At 37.5% G+C, this 20,179-nt stretch overlaps 1 protein-coding gene across 1 annotated transcript in view; it reads left to right on the top strand.

The window, feature by feature from the left end:
* The window catches only part of ptprq (protein tyrosine phosphatase receptor type Q), a 124,965-nt gene that overhangs the window by 11,748 nt on the left and 93,038 nt on the right, over window positions 1–20,179 (top strand). The window contains exons 8-19 of the mRNA XM_052030707.1: window positions 359–649; window positions 1,396–1,680; window positions 1,964–2,236; window positions 4,959–5,219; window positions 8,252–8,382; window positions 8,648–8,777; window positions 10,026–10,179; window positions 12,429–12,535; window positions 14,411–14,508; window positions 15,429–15,594; window positions 16,958–17,118; window positions 17,787–17,895. Of these exons, the coding sequence (XP_051886667.1) occupies window positions 359–649; window positions 1,396–1,680; window positions 1,964–2,236; window positions 4,959–5,219; window positions 8,252–8,382; window positions 8,648–8,777; window positions 10,026–10,179; window positions 12,429–12,535; window positions 14,411–14,508; window positions 15,429–15,594; window positions 16,958–17,118; window positions 17,787–17,895 (2,166 nt within the window). The remainder of the gene's footprint in view (window positions 1–358; window positions 650–1,395; window positions 1,681–1,963; window positions 2,237–4,958; window positions 5,220–8,251; window positions 8,383–8,647; window positions 8,778–10,025; window positions 10,180–12,428; window positions 12,536–14,410; window positions 14,509–15,428; window positions 15,595–16,957; window positions 17,119–17,786; window positions 17,896–20,179) is intronic.

Here is a 20,179-nt window from a genome sequence, read left to right on the forward strand (position 1 = left end):
TAAGGTGATGTAATGCTGCAGTTCATTGTATCATTCAGATGTGTGGTCTGGATTGCATTATTTTGTCCAAAATTAGCTGATTTGTATTGGGGTACATGTTATTGTTACTCCCTCACAGAACTTGCTAAATCAGTGGGTCTTCTAAGTAGTCTGGAATCCTGCACCATACCCCAATCATCTTTCATAATTCCACCCATTGCCAGATTTTTTGCACTTTCCTTAGCTGATGCCGAATATTGAGGCAAAAATGAAAATCTACATCAGGTCAATCACAGGTGTTCTGTAATTATGAATTTATGTTAGATTACACTGATTATAAAAAAAGAAGGTAACTACTTTTAAATGTGTTGTTTTTCAGTCTTAGTTCTTCCCAAGACAATTAAACTAAAGTCAGAAGATGTTAAAGAAAATGAGGCTACTATTCTCTGGGATGATTTACAGGATTTGTTCTCTTCAATGTCCGAGTTATTTATTTGGTACCAACCAAATTCTGATGAAGAAAATCAACATTCCAATAAAATATTACTAAATGAGACTCAGGTAGTCATATCTGGTCTGAAACCTGGTCACCACTACTACTTTGCATTAATGATGAGAGATAACATGGGTATCCAGAGAACAGTTAGTCCTGTTTTGAATGTGAAAACAAGTAAGTTTTTTTGGCGTTACACTGCATAATGTAATATCATCAGTAGTATCATTTGTTACAGTGACAATAGCAGATAATGCTTAGTATTAATTACAACACATTATAATATTAAAACAGCTCTGATTCTCAACACTACAAGTATGCTGTTACTTTCAAGTGATGACAAGTGAAATACCTTTCAACACAAATCTTAAATAATGCCTTTTTTAACATTATTGTAATTTAATATTTCGGCTTTGGAAATCAGAGAAGTGTGAAAGAAGTGAAAAGTTCTTCTGACAGAGCTCCATTAGGGTGGTCTCTGTACAGGGCCTTAGTTCCCACAACTTGCAGCCTAGTTGGCACTCATCACCTGTGGTGCCTTATAGAAGGGTCTTGGAGGTGGTACCAATAATGCCTTAGAAGCTATATAGCTGCAAATATTTAGTCCTGCACTGCAGCTGGTGCTGGTGGTGACTGTGAGGCATGGGTCAGGATAAGTGTAGTCTAGCCCAGAGTTTATTTTAACTAGTTATTCTTTTGGAATAACAATAAGCAAAGATATTAAAGCAAAATGTGCTTTATAGAGTAGAAGTAGAATAAAGCTTTTATGTTCCTTGTATTTAAGTTGTAAATGATATTGTATAGGTTTGAGATTTTTTAAAATGCTTTCTGGTGCAAAAACATGCTCAGTTTTTACTCTTGATGTTACATCTATACTTGCAAATTTAATTAATTTCCAAATGTATACATTTGGTCTTAATTAGGGCCAAATCCACCACGAAATATTACAGCAGGAGAAGTAACATCCTCTTCACTACAGTTGCTTTGGGTTCCTCCAGAGAAATCACTGCCTCGATCCTTTCATCACTATCTTGTCAGCTTTATGCCAGTTAAATCAAGAGGTCTAGTAACTGAAGATGTTGAAAGAGATAAAACATCTGTGGTACTTAGGAACCTTAAGCCATTCCAATCATATGAAATCTATGTCCAAGCAGTGACGGAGGGAGGATCACTGAGTTGTGCTGAAGGACCATTGTTTGCAAGTACAGGTAGAAAGAGAACTATTTTCAAAATGATCTTAACTTAGGTTAAAATAGTTTCATTCTGTGATATATTCAGTTATGCATCTAAATCTTTTTCACATGCGGCATGTAATTTACTTCTCTTTGTAATTTAAAATAATGTAACAAAAGAATTGAAATGATTGTGTTTGACACTAGTATTGAGATCAAATAAATCAAACTGAATAAAATGAAGTCTTTAAAATCTGAACATTGGAGCTATTCTGGCATTTATATTCCACTAACTATTTACTGTACATTGTGACTTTAGATCCCAGCCCTCCGGTCAGTATTTACATTGATAATGCAGATGTTTGGGAGAACACAATCATTGTACATTGGGAGCCTCCATTGGAAGGATGTAATGAATACCACCTTCGAATACAGATGAGCAATAAAAGTAGTGAAGTAAAAGAGTATTCAGTAATAAATACAACACTATTTCAATTTGATTTCATGATACCTGGAGCCACATATGACATTGAGGTGATGGCAGTAAAGAGTGGGAAGAGAAGCAAGCCAAAATTTATCACACAAACTACAAGTAAGTAAGAGAATCTAGCTATAGTTTATTTGGGAGGATTTTCTGACATTATTAATTCTGTATGTTCTGAAGTTACTCATGTAAACTCCTTGTCTCCTGCTGCCACTGTGGTAAGAAACTGACAGAATTCTCAAGAAAATGGGAGAACTCAGGTCCTGTTTCTGTGAATTTCCTGGTGGTGAGGCTTTCAGAGTTCTAACTGCTGAGGGTCACTGCGTACTGTGAAAGATGAGTATGCTGATTTAAACAAGGATACACTGTGGCTCTGAAGGTGGAACCTGGGTAGAACAGATGGCCTGGTGACATAGGAAGAAAAATAAATTATTTATCCTGGATTGATCCATTGCTTGCAGAACATCTGGAACAGCTTCAGGGTTAGACTTGCCTGATTGTTCAAATTTCCAAGGAAGTAGTGCCAAGTGCCATGTTACCACATATTCATGAAAATGTGGATGTTCACTCACCCAGCAAGCCTTTGTTGGGATCAATTAGGAGAGCTCTGGTCGGAACAGCCACTGAGATCATCATGGAGAACTGGGATCCATATTTTTTATTTTATAAAAGAACAGCTGCTTTTATTTAGAACAAGCTCACAAACAGGTAAAAATGGTCCCACTTAATAATAATGCAAGGTAATGGTGAAAAGCATTGGAGGATGATAATTTGTTCAGTCTTGTCCAAAGTTGCAGGAAGATTGAGAAGAATGATGTGGGTAGATTCCTTTTGCCACAAGCACATTGGATGTTATTAATGACGGATAAGTGTTGCTTTGGTGTTGTGGCAGGAGAAGTAAACTGTAGGAATTCATACCAGGAGTTCTGGGAAACATTTTGGAAACAACAGCATATTAGAAGATTTTAGAGAGGTAAAGACGCTGGAGATAGTCTGTGACAAGGGAGCATATTTTTGAGGAGAAGCATGATGAAGGAAAAAGGTACAGTACTGAAGAGATAGAAGCATTGTCAATATCAGCTGACATGGGAGCCAAAAAAGGAGGATAGACAATCAGTAGTTTAGGGGAATAAGATTGGGAGAGCAGGACATGGATCTAGTGAATAAGATGGGCATGACGAGGGCATCCAAATTCTTCTTGCTATTGTGTTTTTAGCATTCCATACATGTCAGACATCGACTATCGAAGATTATAAGCCTGAAATTGGATGATTTAGCAATATAAATGTTCAGTGTGTACTTAAGAACATTGTATGGCATTGCACTACTTGCAAATGTAGAAAGAAGAAAATTTAAAAATATTCTATCGGATCAAAGCAGTTGGAATTAATTGGCAGGGTATAACAGAGCAGAAGTAACTTGTTAAAAATTAAGGGAAACCTGAGCAAGCCATTTCAACTCCCCTTGCTAATCCAACACTGACCTGCCCGGCCTTCTGCACTGGCAGGGTGAGGCCAAACACAAACTAGAGGAACATCACCTCAATATTCTGCCTGGGTAGTCTACAACCCAATGGTATGAACATTGAATTTTCCAATTTCAAGTAATCCTCACCCCCTGTGCTCCTTTCTGTCTCCTTCGGATCCACCCAGGTTCTCTCACCCCCTTTTTCTCTGCTCCCCACCTTGTCACCAACTCATTCCCCTCCCCCACCTGGTTCCATCTGTTCATTACGCACACACTTTTACCTGCTGGATCTCCTATCCCCTCCGCCAACTGGTTCCATATGCTCATCATCCCTCCCTTAGCTACTTCCACTTGTCACCTTCTGTACTTATCAGATTCCAGCCTCTGTCTCTACCTCGCCGTCCATTCCCCCCATCTGGCTCCATCTGCTCCTTTTTTTCTCTCTCCTCATCTGTTTTGGTCTATTACCCACCAGCCACTGTCTACCAACTCCACACCTCTCCCTCCCCTAACTGGTTCCTTCTGCCCATCATGCTCTCTCCTCACCTGGTTCCACCAATGGCCTGCCAGCCCCTGCCTCACCCCTCCCTCTGACCTCTTTATACTGGCTACCTTCCCTCTACACTCCCAGTCCTGGTGCAGGGTCTCAACCCGAAAAGTCAATCACCCCTCTGCCTCCACAGATGCTGCCTGACGCTCTGAGTTCTTCCAGCAGTTTGATTTTTGCCCTTGAGAATGCACATTGGTTTGCCATATATAACACTGCATTTGGTTCTGCTCATAAACTCTGCTCGTTGGTCGTTGATTCCACTTTTCTCTCAGGCTGACCCCGAATGCCCGTTGCTGTACACTTCTATTTGATCTTTACCGACCTCCTAGCCCCATATCCTCTCCAATACAAAGATGGCTCTTTTTACTTCTGTAATATTGCACATCTCCTCCCTTGGCTTATCCCATTCATGTTATGGTACAGTACTACCACGGCACGGTAGTGTGGTGATTAGCGTAACGCTTTTACAGCGCTAGTGACCTGAGTTCAATTCCCGCCACTGTCTGTAAGGAGTTTGTACGTTCTCCCCGTGTGCCTGCATGGGTTTCCTCCGGGTGCTCCGGTTTCCTCCCACATTCCAAAAAAGACATACAGATTAGGAGCTGTGGGCATGCTATGTTTGCACCGGAAGAGTGGCGACACTTGCGGGCTGCCCCAGAACATTCTCAGTAATGCAAAAAGATGCATTTCACTGTGTGTTTCGATGTACATGTGACTAATAAATAAATATCTTAAGTGCAGTCTCAACTGTTTAATCCCTTCCTCCTTCAGCTAATTCATTTTTTAAAATAACAAAATTGTCATTTTTTTCAGAGCCACAACCAGTTGAGATTGTCTTTCCCATTGATGTTCAGACCCACTCAACAGTGCTGTATGTTGGAATGCCAAAAATCGGCTTATTTGATGGAGTCATTGTTACCTATGGAGATGGAAATAAAATAATATCTACATCTAAGAGAGATTTTAATATAACTATAGAAAATTTGGTACCCGGTGAAGAATATAGCTTTGCAGTATATTCGAACAGTGGCAACATGAAGAGCAAAGTATATAGAGTTCCCATTGTGAAAACATGTAAGTATTGAAGATTACAATTTGCACACATTCATAACAAGCATGAAGTTAAATATCTTGCACCAAATTGTAATTTTTATTAACCAGTTTTTGATCAATTTTCAGTATTTGAAAGAGTTGTGTTTAATGAGAAGAATATTCACACAGTTTTATTTGACTAAATTGAAAACTGGTAAAACACTAACAAAATGACTTTGATGCTGCCTCCTTAAAATGTGTAGCTTTAACAGCTTATTAGCTGTTTTGGTAATCTACAAACATCTCACATCCATTGTCTTGGAAAACCTCAGACAATAGGAATAAGGAATAAAAAGTTGAACAGGCCTTTTCATCTTGCTATGAACAGAAGATGATAAAAGTAAAGTCAGAGGTATAGTTGACACTTAAAATAGAAATCTCTACCATTAATTAAAAATCTTAGCGATTATTACTTGGCCTTATCTACTGGGACTTCTTTAGCTTTGACTTAGAAATTTAGTAATCTTGTAAATGAATCAAACACATTTAATAGCACAGAAATTTGTTATTGTCAAATATTGGAGAGACATCTAATTATAAAATCAATTTATTTCCCTGATGCTGTGTTCCAGTAATGGTTGCTCAGCATTAAGGTGGAGAATGGTCAAACTTTCCCCTCACTGAAAAGGGAGATTGATTTGGCTCACCTTGTAGTTAGTGTATCTGTACAAGAATGCAGATTGCCTTGGTTGTGACCTTTAATTTCACTTTATAGATACTGATAGGTGATACCATGAGAATGTAGTTATAATTGCCCTCCAATTAGTTTACAAGTATTTAGTTAAATATGAATACTCGTGTCTTACTTTTCATGCCTCTCTTGCCATTGTCTTTCTTGTTAAAAAAAAAATGTCACTTCCATTAAATAGCTGCTTGAAATGCTCCTGTGCAAGGCAAAGGATCATTGACCCAAATATTATTATAGAATGGAGTTTTGATTTACTTTTCCAGGTGAATGAATATCCACAGAAAATTTTTTTTTAAGCTGGTGAGGTTAGGTACTAATTATGATTTCTTGAACTATTAAAAGCTCAGTTGCACTTCATGTAACGAACCACAACATTTTCAGATTACTTACAAAGAAAATGGTTTACATTTTTCCTGAGTTGTCAGCAAGTCATTGTTTTCTATAGATTTCATTAAAGAAGGATGCAAAACAGTGCTCCCTGTAGTTGGGAGCAGGGAATCACTGACAGCAGCTTCAGGATAACTGTGTTCAGCTGCACGTACATTGTCCATTAGCCCTGTGTGCTTTCATAACCTCATCTTTCTTTCTCACTGTAAAGTCTATGCCAATATTACTACAGATTTTGCTTTTAGTAATTCCAACAACAATGTAAGGATATCTTCCTCAAAATATTTTTAATCTTTTTTCCTGCTGCTTATACCAGGAACAGAATTTTTATGGGCTAATACCAGTCCTCAAGTTTGGATAAATTACTGTGCTGCTCTTAATGAAAACATTATTTCACTTTTTAAGCTATGAAATACTGCATCCAAAATTCTTCTGATGACAGACTTTAATCTGCAAAATGATATGTTTGTGTGTAGAGGCCAGAAGTTACAAGGTTAAGGTGTCAGTTTCAGTAGTGGAGTTGGGTTGTTGAAGCTGTCGTGATAACTTCACATAAGTGTGTTAAATGACAAAATGGATCCAGTCAATCAGCTTAGATTACAGATTGTTTACTGGCAGTTTAAATTCAGCTCACCAATGTTGCCAAGCAAATTAAAGTCGTATCACACTCAGAAACAGCTCTGTAATATAGAAATATGTTCTCTGGCAGCCACAAACCATCAATGAAAAGAAACAAAATGTTTGAGCAAATCTGATGCTGCGTCATACCAAGATGACTAATATGATATATTGGTTTGTCTGTTACAAGGTCACACATAGGAAACATTACTCAGATTGGTGCTTTACAGTTATCCCCTAGAACATGATAGTTTGTTAATTTTCTTTCCTTTGTGGAATTATATGGTCCTCCTAATTTCAAATCAAAAGAAGGACGGAAATTCTCTTCATTTCCACTAGGTCCACCAGAAGCAAAAATGAGAAACACACAGGCCAGAGTCTACCTATACCAAATATTTACCCATGTAACATTTTTTGTAATTACAATTTTGATCTCTGGACTTTCAAGTGTTACAGAGGCTTCTTTGGCTTCTTTATACTTCCTTCAGCATCTGTTCTTTGAAAATTATGGTTGTTAGTTCTTTTACTGAGAACCTTAAGTCTGTGTTCTCAAGTTTCTGCAATTGAAAATAGTTCATTATAATTTATTAATATTTTGTAAAAGCTTCACTTCTTAAAGGGGTCACCACTCAATTTCATTATTATGACAATGACAGACATTTGCAGCTCTGTCGTTCTTGATTCTAAATAATCACTTAATACGATGACATGCAGCCTGCAGTTACAGCATGCAGAGAAATAATTTATGTTCAGATATCTTCATATTTGATGACAAATAGATTCACTTATAATTGATGGTTTCAGACTTCCAGAATTTTAAACTTCCTGCCCCGTAATTTTGCAGTAATAGTAGGTGCTACTCTGTGTTTAAATATAATTTTCAAATAGGAGAAAAGAAAAAAAAGTCTGGAGACGAGGGTTGGAATTGGACCTGTGTGTGCTGTGGTTAAAAATGAAAGGGAACTTAATAAAAGAACACTTAGTGGGTGCTTCTGATCTGTTGCAGTAGTTGATGCCTTCTGTGTTGGCAAAAAGAGACATTAACAGGTCTAGTATGTTAGCACTAAATTTCATCAGCCGAGGACTGTCCACAGTGAGAACTTTATGTAGTCATTCCGGAACTTGCTGTTCATTAATTTCTATTGATAACTCTTTCAAAATAAATGTGACTAAAATTAATTAGAATGGGAAAGAAGATTTTTTTCTAAATCTTATCCGCCATGAAATCTTGCATTTGTATTGCACCTATAATGTTAAAAAAGTTTTCTTCAATAAGCTGAAACAATTCCTTTTGGTGTTACTGATTCTCTTCTTATTCGAGATTTGGTACCACCCACTAATCTACGTGAAGGGAAAGTCACAGAAACATCACTGGAGTTACTGTGGGATAAAGCGGAAGGGCATTTCAACCAATATGAAGTGCTATGTCTAAATTGCGACAACCAACTTGTGGTAACTTCACTTTGATCTTGGTGCATTAATGCAAACAGCATATATTGCATGTAATATAGCATAAATTTAACACTTAACTCTGCAGATTGTCAATTTCAGTTTGGAAATGACTAACATAACATTGTGCAGTTAAACTAATAGTGCCTTTTTGACAAACATGATTTTATTAATAGATCTTCCAGCTTTGTTTGTTAATGCCAAATATACTGAATTCCAAATCTTTAAAATCCAGCAAATTTATTGTGTTATTTGTGATTAATTTCAGGTTCAAAAGGTCAAACAAGAGTATGCAGTATTTACAAAGCTGACTCCAGGAAAACTGTATAATATTTCACTACGAACAGAAAAGGAAAACTATCAAGATAGTGTTCCAGTTAAACAATTAATACGTACATGTAATGTTTCATTTTAAGCTTTATTTTAAATACATTGCATTCTATGTTTTGCCTCTGAGTTAACTTCAATAAAGTAGATGAAAATGTTAACTGCCGAGGAGCCCCTAGCTGATAGACCTTTCCTTCATTCTTACTTGACGTCTATGGTTTTCTTTCCAAACTTAAAATGTATTGAGGTAAGTGTTACTTTATGGATCTTGAAGATTTAAGAAGAAGTGTGTGGAGTAAGGTGTTTAAGGATGGACTTTGCGATAGTGAAATATAGGCAGCTAAAAGCTTTAGTAATAACGAAGGCAGATGGATTCATTTGGGGACGAGGAATAAAAAGCTCAATGCCTGAGGTATAAAGATTGTGCATAGCTCTTAGGCTGCGAGAATTTGAAAATTAAACAAGGTAACAATATGGTAGAACCTAAGGATGAGGATTTTAAATTTAGTACATTTGGACAGAATTTGGGGCTTAAAGCAGATCTGAGGATTAAACAAGGCATCAATGTTGTGGATAATCATGTTCACCCCGATTGGCTGCAGAAAATGACATTAATGAATGAAATTTCAGTTGAAACATAATGTTCAGAATAGAAATTTACCTTGGGGTAGGTTTGGAGTGTGGTGGATAGCAATTCTGATCCAACAATTTGTTTTAGTTTGACTACAGCCTCTGAGATACTCGATGTATAAAAACAAAGCTAAAAAGAATCTGCCACAGTTAACCATATAAAGAAGAAGTGAGAACTGTTCTTATTTTTGTATTAATGTCAATAAAAGCATTTTTTTAATGGCCACCCACTTCATATTAATCGTATCCAATACATTGTGGTGATGTTGGTTTATTACACCAGTAACTCAAAGGCAATCAGCAGCCTGGTTCCTTTTGAATAAAATAGCTGTATTCACATATCACTACATAAATGTCATTTGGGATATCATTCAGGCAGCCTGTGTAACAAAGCTGGAGTGAGAAGATATGATTTAGCTTAACAAGCAAACCCATCCTAATAAGCATTTTCAGAACTTATACAAAATAATTCCTTTTTCAGAAACGTGCTAGTAGATCCATTCTGCCTATTAAATCTGGATTTGTCTTGGCTGTTTCTGAACAGATATATCACCTACAGTCCTATCATTAGAAAAGGAATTATCTTCCTTAACAATTGGATAATAATTTTGAAAATTGATAGAAATTTTATTTTCAATTTCGGTGAATTCTCATTAGCCAACAGTCATTGTTCATCTTTGCTGTTTTAGTGCCAAGTCCTGTGGAGTATCTGGATTATAACAAGACTTCTGATTCAATAACACTCAGCTGGCCAGAACCTGCTTGTATATTTGATGGCTATAATCTAACACTCTCTAGCAAAGTTATGCATCAGGTTGTTGAAGTTCCTTTTACTCAGTCACGGTAAGATAGAGCAATTTTGAAAGCTATGATTTCCTAAGATACATAATGTAAGTGAGTTGCTTTCTAAGATTGAAATTAAATTGATCAGATAAAAAATATAGAGCCATTTCCTTTTTTAAATATTTTATGGAAATTATAACATAGTACTACAATGTGATTAATGAAATTACACTTCTTTGTAAATTGATGCAGGAACTCTGTGCCTAACCATGGCACTGCATCAACAAACTGGTGTATTTGTGATGAGAAGTTAAAGCTGAGGGTCACTCTGCCTACCCAGGTGGGCACTAAAGATCCCAAGACATGATAAGTAACATGGTCTGTTGGAGTGAATATCAAAGTTCATCTTCCTATCAACACCACCAAACTTGATCAATGCCATTTAACATTTGCTGTTTGCAGAAATTAGCTGCTGTATTTGTCCACAATATAAGAGCAGGATTGTCTAGATCTTTTGAGTTTAATTTGCCATTCACTTCCATCATGGCTGATTCCTACCTTAACACTTGTCTGTCTGTCATGACTCCATAACATATAATAATCTTGCTAACAAAAATCCATCAATCTTAGCTTTGAAGCTTTCTCAATACGTCTGAGGGTGGAAGTTGACTTCCACTTCTGCCTGTGTGAAGATATACTTCCTGACATCATCCCTCAATGACTCAGTGCTGATTTTAAGACTACAGCCTCTTGTTCTGGACTCCAGAGGAAACAATTTCTCCCCATTTATCCCATAAGCTATTTTAAATATTTGAAACTTAATAGATCACTTGGTAATCTCCTGCAGTCAAGTGTAAGACAAACCTAGTCTGTGCAACCAAATCTAATAACTCTTCTGAACCAGTATCATTCTGATGGGCCCTGCACATAGCTGCAACCATATCAAAAGCACGCCAGCATCTTTACCTCCTTAGGGGATTAAGGAGGTTCGGTTTGTCACCGAACACTCTAACAAACTTCTACAGATGTACTGTTGAAAGTACGCTGACTAGTTGCATCATCGTCTGGTACAGCAATTCGAATGCGCATGAATTTAAGAAGCTGCGGTGAGTAGTGGACTCTGCTCAATATATCATGGGCACATCCCTCCCCACCTCTGGTAGTATCTACAGGAGGGATACACCATTAATAGTATCTGCCTCAAGAAGGCGACATCCATCATCAAAGATTCCCACCATCTAGGCCATGCCATCCTTTCACAGCTACCACCAGGCAGGAGGTACAGAAGCCTGAAGTCCCACACCACCAGCTTCAAGAACAGCTATTTCCCTTCAACCATTTAGTCCTTGAACCAACCGGCAAAACCCTAATCACTACAGTTTAGCAACACAATGACCACTTCGCACTAAAATAGACTTTTTATTGTTCTAATTGTGTTTTATTGTAAAAATTGTGCATAGTTTATGTTTAATTTATGATTTTCTTGTGAATGCTGCTTATATGATGCTATGTACCTGTGATGCTGCGGCAAATAAGTTTTTCATTGCACCTGTGCATACATGTACTTGTGCACGTGACAATAAACTCGACTTTGACTTTGAATCTGTGGTGCCCCTCCTCCAAAGCTGGTACATCCCTTCTGACATGCAGTGCACAGAACTAATTGTTGTTGTCTAAACAGGCTTCAGACAAAGTTGAGATAACTGTGCCATGACTTCCACCCCATTGTATTCCAACCCCTTGAGACAAAACACAACTTTCTATTTCTCATGTTAGAAAATACTTCATTTTTCTTCAGATGAGAAGCAAATGACCTCAGATATAGACGTATTAACTGTCCTTTTTTCACAGTTCTGGCCACTCTTTGAATTTATCAATGTTGTCCATCTATTAACTTTGTAGCCATTTGCTTCATGCAAAGTATTTACTGTGCAACCTAACTTGACATCATCAGAAAACTTGGCAATAAAGCCATAACATATACCTGTGTTTGCATTCAAAAGTAATTCCTTGGTCTTGAAATGGATTATTCTGGGGATTTGATATATGCATCAGAAGAATAATTAGCACTTAAACTGTCTCCATCTTCACTAGGCATATGAATATAGTACAAGAGCAAATCAGTCTTACAAAATTGCTTTGTTCAATTACCTTTACTAATACTGATCTGCTTGTGGAACATTTTGCTTTACGTTGCAATACAGTGCTTGCAGCAAGATGAGTAAGATAACGAGTTACAAAAAAGATTCTGTAAGGTTATAACTAAAAGAATGTAATAATTTTGTTTTGTATGTTTGCATATTGTACAGAACATATCACTATGACAAGCTAATGCCAGGTACCACGTACTCTATAACTATTGAAACAACAAGTGCAACAAAGAAGAGCCATCCCACGACAATTATTATAACAACATGTGAGTTTTTTATTAGTCATATGTACATCGAAACACAAAGTGAAATGCATCTTTTGCTTAGAGTGTGCAGGGGGCAGCCCACAAGTGTCGCCACGTTTCTGGCGCCAACATAGCATGCCCACAACTTCCTAACCTGTACATCTTTGGAATGTGGGAGGAAACCAGAGCACCCAGAGGAAACCCAGGCAGACACGGGGAGAACATATAAACTCCTTACAGACACTGGCCGGAATTGAACCCGGGTCGCTGGTGCTGTAATAGCATTACGCTAACCACTACAATACCATGCCTGTTGGAACTTATACATTGAGCTGTTATGCACATAAACACTATGCCAGTAACATGATTAACCGCTAAATGTGAAATCCCAAGTGAACCATCTGAACTCCTTAAACTATAATTTTGCTGCCTTTAATTTTCTAGAGAGCCAAGGCAATCAACTAAGATTATAATCTGGTTAATCTTCCAATTTCCAAAGTTAGAACGATGTGCAGGATGAGGTGTAACTCAGAATTTATGTCCCTGCATCATTTTAATCATTGCAGAAACTTTTTTTTTGTTCTTCCTCCATCTCTCAGGCTGAAGCACTAGTGCAGGAGACCTGGAGGTCTGCCAGTGTTTGATCATTGTTTTAAAGGAGAGGAAGGGATAGATGGGTAATTACAGGCCAGTCCACCGAACATTGATGGTGGATTAATTCTGAGAGACAATATGAATTGTTATTCAGAAAGACACAGATTAATTAGGTTTTGTCAGAATGAAATTATGGGGGGAGAGTCTTAATAACTTGGTTATTTTTTTAAAGAGCTTACAAACAGGGATGATAATAGAAGATACAGGGGAGAGGAAGCACCTATTTTTCGTAGCAGAGTGGTAAATAGCTTGTAGGCATTAATTTGTGCAATTTGTGCACCATTTGTGCAATAAATTTCTATAATTCCACAATAATGTAGACAGTTGTGGTCTGTGGTGCGGGTCACCGATCAGTTTGGGTGCTCATTGTTAATTATCATCGATTGAGTGAGCTTTCACCACTAATCCTGTGGTCATACATTTGAGCTAGTGACCACAGGTACCTGGTAACAACAGAAAAGAGAAGCAGGAAAATTGTGGTGGTCAGTGAAGTGAATTCACTACTGGATACATTTTTAAAGCATTTCCACCAGCAAAGAATGAAAGGAGAAACAAAACACCCAAAAGATGTGAAGAAAAATATGGGGTTGGAGCATTTCATAACTTACTGAGCCAACGGCTTGATACACTTCATACCTAGCCACTCAAGTTTACCCTAGCCATAGCTGGCACATCTTGAACAGCCCCCTTCATCTGAATGGGGTCACATGCCTTCATTAATAAGATAAGTTTAGCTAGGTTTTTGATTTTTTTTATTTCACTATGTTTTAGTTAATTAACAGTAGCTTAATATTTTGAAATAATTCTTTTTATGTTTTAAGTAAGTTTTGTTTTTTTAATTGTTTGAATCAATTTCAACGGTGCCCTTCAGATACATTAAAAAATGGTGAAGCAGGCCTCTGTTAGCAGAAATTGTCACAGGCCATCAGGGTGGTCATGCACTGCCCACTTTGCTTGCATTGGGACTCTGGTCATTGGGAGCTGCATGGCAGCAAATGGTGGTGCAGCCATGAGCAGGGTGCAAGCAGTGGGCCAGATTAAGCGCGATCTGGCCCACTGCCTGTTTCAATGAGGACCCTGGATCAGTGTCAAGAAATGGGTGCTGTACAGTCAAATATTTGATTTGTGTACCTCGTGCTTATTTGAACTTTCTTATGGACAAATATTCATACAGGCAAGTATTGTGTAATATCCTATAAGGATAGAAAATTTTTAAAATAAACCATTGTATGTATTTCATAGTTCCTGAACCTCCAGTGGACCTGCAGTTTGTTGAACAGGATGAGAACTCTGTATACTTGTTTTGGAAGGCTCCAAGGGGTGATTTTGATATTTTTGAGGTAAATGAAGCTTCTATTTTAATTTCTGTTAACTTCAGCTACATTTTTATATTTGGAGTTCAACTATTTATAAGGAAAGCTGATTACTAAGTAGGGTCTTCATTTTTATGTTTGACTCTGGAAACTTAATGTTGCTTGACTCTGAGAAACAAATGATGGTCTTTCAGTGGAAATGAAGCCATATTTTAATATTTAATGAACAAGCGTCATTATGTGGCTCATCTAACAATGTGGGCTTACACCAGCTAGATTGAGTTCCTTATCATTCAAAATTAATTATCGAACAATATGTTTCTATAGTCATATTGGAATGTTGTAATAATTGAATAGGTGTTCTGCAGATGTATTTGTAGAATAAAAACTAAAATGAATAATTGTGGCTTATATTTCAAATACAATATTTAACTTATCATTATATTTATAAAATATTCACAAATTGTTTTCATTTTGCTTTAATCTTGCAGTAATCAGACTTTGTTTCATAGTTGAATCTCTTTTAATCTAGTAACTTATCATAACAGTTGATTATCATGATAACCTGATGTGAGTGGGATATTTATGTACCATCAGCTGTAGGGTAGTTCAGTTGACCTCACAGTAAGAAAGAAAGAGAATCTTGAGTCTCCAGTATCTCTAATTTTAATCTCTTGCTTATGTGGTAAATAAATTTGTAAGGACTACACTATAAACATTATTTGTAGACTTGCTTTCAGGCTGTATGCTAAATGTATTATGTGGTAGTTTCTCAAGTAACAATGCAGAAAAATTAATATATTTACATTTTTTGGAAATACCATCTACTTTCAATTGACAAATCAACTTCCCAGAATTTTCAGAAATGAGGCAAACTTATCAACTGCAGTACAGCAGGTAAAACAAAGTATTGTCGATCAAAATTGTGCTTCTGTTTTTATTCACAGTTAAGGTATAATTTACCAGGGATCAATGAAACAACATATAGAACAACTTTATGTGGCAATAATTTCAGGGTCAAAGATCTAATTCCAGGAGTAGAATATGTTTTCCAAATAAAAACAGTTAAAGGCGTGGATGTGAGTGAAGTGATCGAGAAGAGGCTAAAAACAAGTAAGAGTTTTGAATATTATTTTTCTATTCTATTTTCAAAGCAGTTATCAAAGAATATTTCTATGGTGTTTCTATTAAATTGTTCATACCTGTCTCTCATAACATAGAACATTGAACACTACAGCACAGTACAGGCCCTTCGGCCCACAATGTTGTGCCAACATTTTATCCTGCTCGAAGATCTAGCTAACCCTTCCCTCCCACGTAGCTCCCCATTTCTCTATCATTCATGTGTCCATCTAAGAGTCTCTTAAGTGTCCCTAATGTATCTGTCCCCACAACTTCTGCCAGGTCCTTCTTCATATCATTTTTTTTACCATATATTTTATATCCATTCCTCAATGTTATTCTTTTTATCCTTTCTTCAGAGGCCATATTGAGGCTTTGCTCCTTGAAGAAAAATCCTAAATATATTTCATTTTATAAAGGGCTTTCCAATTGCTTCCCAATTGCAATGTTTTTCAATTAACTATAAGTAATTTGAAATCAAAACCTTATTAAAAATATCAATGTGCTTGACTTGTGCTTGGTGAAGAAGGTGTTTAGCATGCTTGCCTTCCTTGGTCAGGACATTGAATACAGGAGTTGGGATGTCATGTTACAACTGTGCAAGTCATTAGTGAGACCACACTTGGAGTATTGTGCACAGTTCTGGTTGCTCACCTATAGGAAGAACGTCATTAAGCTGGAAAGGGTGCAGAAAAGATTCATAAGGATGTTACTGGGACTGGAACTTGAGTTATAAGGAGAGGCTAGATCGGCTGGGACTTTTTTCCTTGAAGCATAGGAGGCTGAGGGGTGACCTTGTAAAGGTATATAAAATCATGAGGGGCATAGATAAGATGGATGATCAGTCTTTTTTCCAAGGTAGGGTAAGGACATGGATTTAAGGTGAGAGGGGAAAGATTTAAAAGGGACCTGAGGGGAAACTTTTTCACACAGGGTGGTAGGTATGTGGAACAAGCTGCCAGAGGAAGCTGTAGAGGCGGGTGCAATTATAATGTTTAAAAGACACTTAGACAGGTATATCGTTAGAAAATGTTCAGAGGGTCATGGGCCAGTTACAGACAAATGGGACTAACTAGGACAGACATCTTGGTCAGTATGTACAAGTTGGACCAAAGGGCCCGTTTTCTGTGTTGATAGCTCTATGACATTCTATGACTTTAAAATGGGAGTTAAAATACATTTCCATACTGTGGTCTGATTTTCATCTGCCATCTAACGCTGCTACATCTGATCAGTCCAATTAATCTTGACTCTCTGAGTAACAGCACAAGAAATTGACTAATAATTTTTCTGCTACAATACTATTGCTTCATATTGATTAAAGTTTCTAATAAAAATCTCCATTTATTTCAAGAACCTGAAAATCCCCAAATGTTGGAAGTTTCAAACATTTTAGCCACAGGATTTACTTTACACTGGAGGGCACCTGTTGGAAATGATGGTAATTACAAAGTGGATCTCATTCCTGACCAAGGCTTTGTTAATATCACAAACCTGGGGGATGGCAGCTTCAAGGTATGACTTTCATGATGCCTTTCACAATTGGTGCATCTTAAATTTCTTCTATAAAGCAGAAGTGTTATCCATGTACTGAGGTAGAATTGCACCAGCTCCACTGAAAATAAGAATATTTTTGCTTTACTTAGTTTTATTGATTTTGGCAAAGTGAGCAGGATAATGCCTAAGATTTACTTTGTTCTAAACACCTAGCCATTCATGAATAGTGCAACACAGTAGTGTGGTGATATTCAGCGCAATGAGATTAATTACGTACCTGGCTAGCAAATACCTTAAATATTTAATGACATGACTCATATCACAATCCGATCGACAGAGCACAGCCGAATTTGTCTGACTGAGGTGATATGTAAAATTCAATAATGATGATACTGTTTATTTTATCTTTCACTGCATTCATATTTGGATCTGCAAGGACAAAGGTACTCCTTTTGTTATAAAAAAATTCTGTTTCATAGTCTGTAATTTTTTGTGCTTTTCACAAGTTGTTAAGTGTCTATCGAAACTGAGAGCTACCCTAAGGAGAAAGCAGTCGCAACTGAGTGAATTAAAATTGATCTTATGAAATTGGATGGAAATGGTTAAGAATGTAAGCTTAATGAGATTTTTATTTAATGGAATTTCATATCAATTGAATCTCCTTTTTTGTATTTGTACTATTCTAGGCTGATGTTTTCGATGCTACCCCAGGTATAAAGTACACCATCACCGTCTCCTCAGTCTCTTCATCATTTAGCAAGTCTGTCAGCAGATCATTTACAACAAATGAAACTTGTAAGTGAACTTGTGATGTTCAATAACTCAAGCCAACTGCTACATGCTTCAGCTGACTTTAAGTGAAACTAAAAGTACTTTTGCAAAGATTTGAGAAGCAACAGCTGTGTAAAGGTTTTAAGTATTGTAGAGGTGGTTATAATTTCTGCAGAACAATTGGTTTTCAAGCAGTCTTAGTATGTTCCGTTTGTGAAAGTTAGTGAGCCAGATATTTTGTTACATAGCACGGAACTTCTTGTTTGCCACATGATAGAAATTTATCATAAACCTAATCGTGAAGTACAACCAGGTACCTGGTTGCCAGTAACTTATTTCTTTAAATTAGATTCTGGTCCTCCCATAATGTGATGAACATGTGCATGGAGGCCACTGGGCACGTGTGCTGACGTCAAACACCATGCAGGGCTTGTTTTACCATCACTTTTGCAAAGTTGCTCTGTGCAGCTGAAGTCTGAGTAGGTCACAGGCATCGCACAATAAAGTAGACCTCAGCTGGAGGGTAAAGGTCTGCTTAGGTATGCATGCATTTGAGGGTCGAACTCCAAACCATTGCTGACTTGTTCACTGAAGCATACACAAAACAAAGGTCACATACCAGCCTATCCCTGCTGTACCGCACCACCCCCAACATGGTGAGACCTGAAAAACATGAACCACTTCCCATTTTTTCAGAAGCTACCTCTCGACAAAAGGCAGACATAAATGATGAAATTCACCATCGCTTTGTTGTGCCAACGCAGCCTATAGCCATCTGAGGAAAAGAGTGTTTGAAGGTCAAGATCTTAAACCCAACACAAAGCTCACAGTCACTGGGCAACGGTGATCCTGCCCACCTTCATGATTTTGAGACATGGACTGCCTGCGGAAGACACCTCAGAACAATGGAGAAATAAAATCAATGTTATTTCTTCAAAATCCTCCAAATCCACTGGCAGGATAAGCAAACCAGTGCCAGTGTCCTCTCCCATGTCACAGCCCCTGCATTGGGATCCTAATTATATTCAGTTACCTCTGATAGGCCATACTTTTTACATACCTGACACCAATCTCCTAAACCAGACAGTCTATTCCAAGCTCCATTAGGACAAGAGATTACCATTTTCTGTCCAATATCTTAAAAGGGTGGAGAATTACTCAGATTACACTACAGATATGCTGTTCTCCACCGCCAGTACACTAATGTGCTCCTGGCAACCATCCCTCTGTGCAGGCTGCCACAGGAGGACAAAAACAGAAAGTTAGTGATAATGTATGAAAGAAGAAGAGAGAAGGGAAGATAAACTCGACTGAAGAGGGGAACATACGATTGTTTTTTTAATACGTACTTGCGGTTTTTAATTTGCACTTCCTATTTGCTGCCTCCATCCTTCTTTCAGCGATTGTGTCCAACTGATTTAGAACTGGTGTCATTTTTGATCTTGTTTTGGTGCACCTGTCCACACTATCACTACGACATGATGGCCAAGTTATCATGACCCATATTTCCTGACTTCTTTATTGTAAATAAGCAGAAAGTCAGGACTATAGACCAGTGGTTTCTTGGCTATTGTACATCATGAACATTGCATTGCTTCTCAGAGAACCTCCTGGCTGGGTATTCGACTGTCATAGTAATGGTGTGGACATGTACACCAAAACTCAGTTCAAGTTCAGAAATGACACCAGTTCTGAATCAGTTACACACAGTCACTAAAAGGAGAATGGAGACAGTAAATAGGAAGCATACTTTGTCAATATTTTGTCAAAATGTTTATTTCTGAAAATGCCTACCTCTCCAATATTAGGTTTTGGACAAATAGCCTCACAATTTAGAGACAATGCAGGAGTTAAGAGAGGAGTTACTGAGGTCAAAGAGAATTTAGTTACCAAACATTGAGTTGAGAGGAATGAAAGATGTTCCCTTGAAATATTCAAAATGTTTATGAAGCTTGACAAGGTAGATAAGGAATTGATCTTTGTCCTGGCTTGCTGTCCAGAATCATTATTGCAGTCTCAAGTAAGGGACCAGTCATTCACGAGAGAGAAGTGTTTCACCCGGAAGGTAATGCATCTTTGGTATTCTCTGTCCAAGAGAGCAATGGAGACTCAGTCACTGTGTATGCTCAAGACAGAGATTGATAGATTTTCAGATATTAAGGGAATCAAGAGATGTGGGGTTAGTGCAGGGAAGTGATGCTGAGGTAAAAGATCTTACTGATTGACGGAAGAGGCATGAGGGGCCAATTATTTCTTCTGTCCTTACTTGTAGAAGTTGATGTCAAAGTCTTTAACTGAATTTCCAGAT

This window comes from Pristis pectinata, chromosome 15 (assembly GCF_009764475.1).
Source record: "Pristis pectinata isolate sPriPec2 chromosome 15, sPriPec2.1.pri, whole genome shotgun sequence".
NCBI lineage: Eukaryota > Metazoa > Chordata > Chondrichthyes > Rhinopristiformes > Pristidae > Pristis > Pristis pectinata.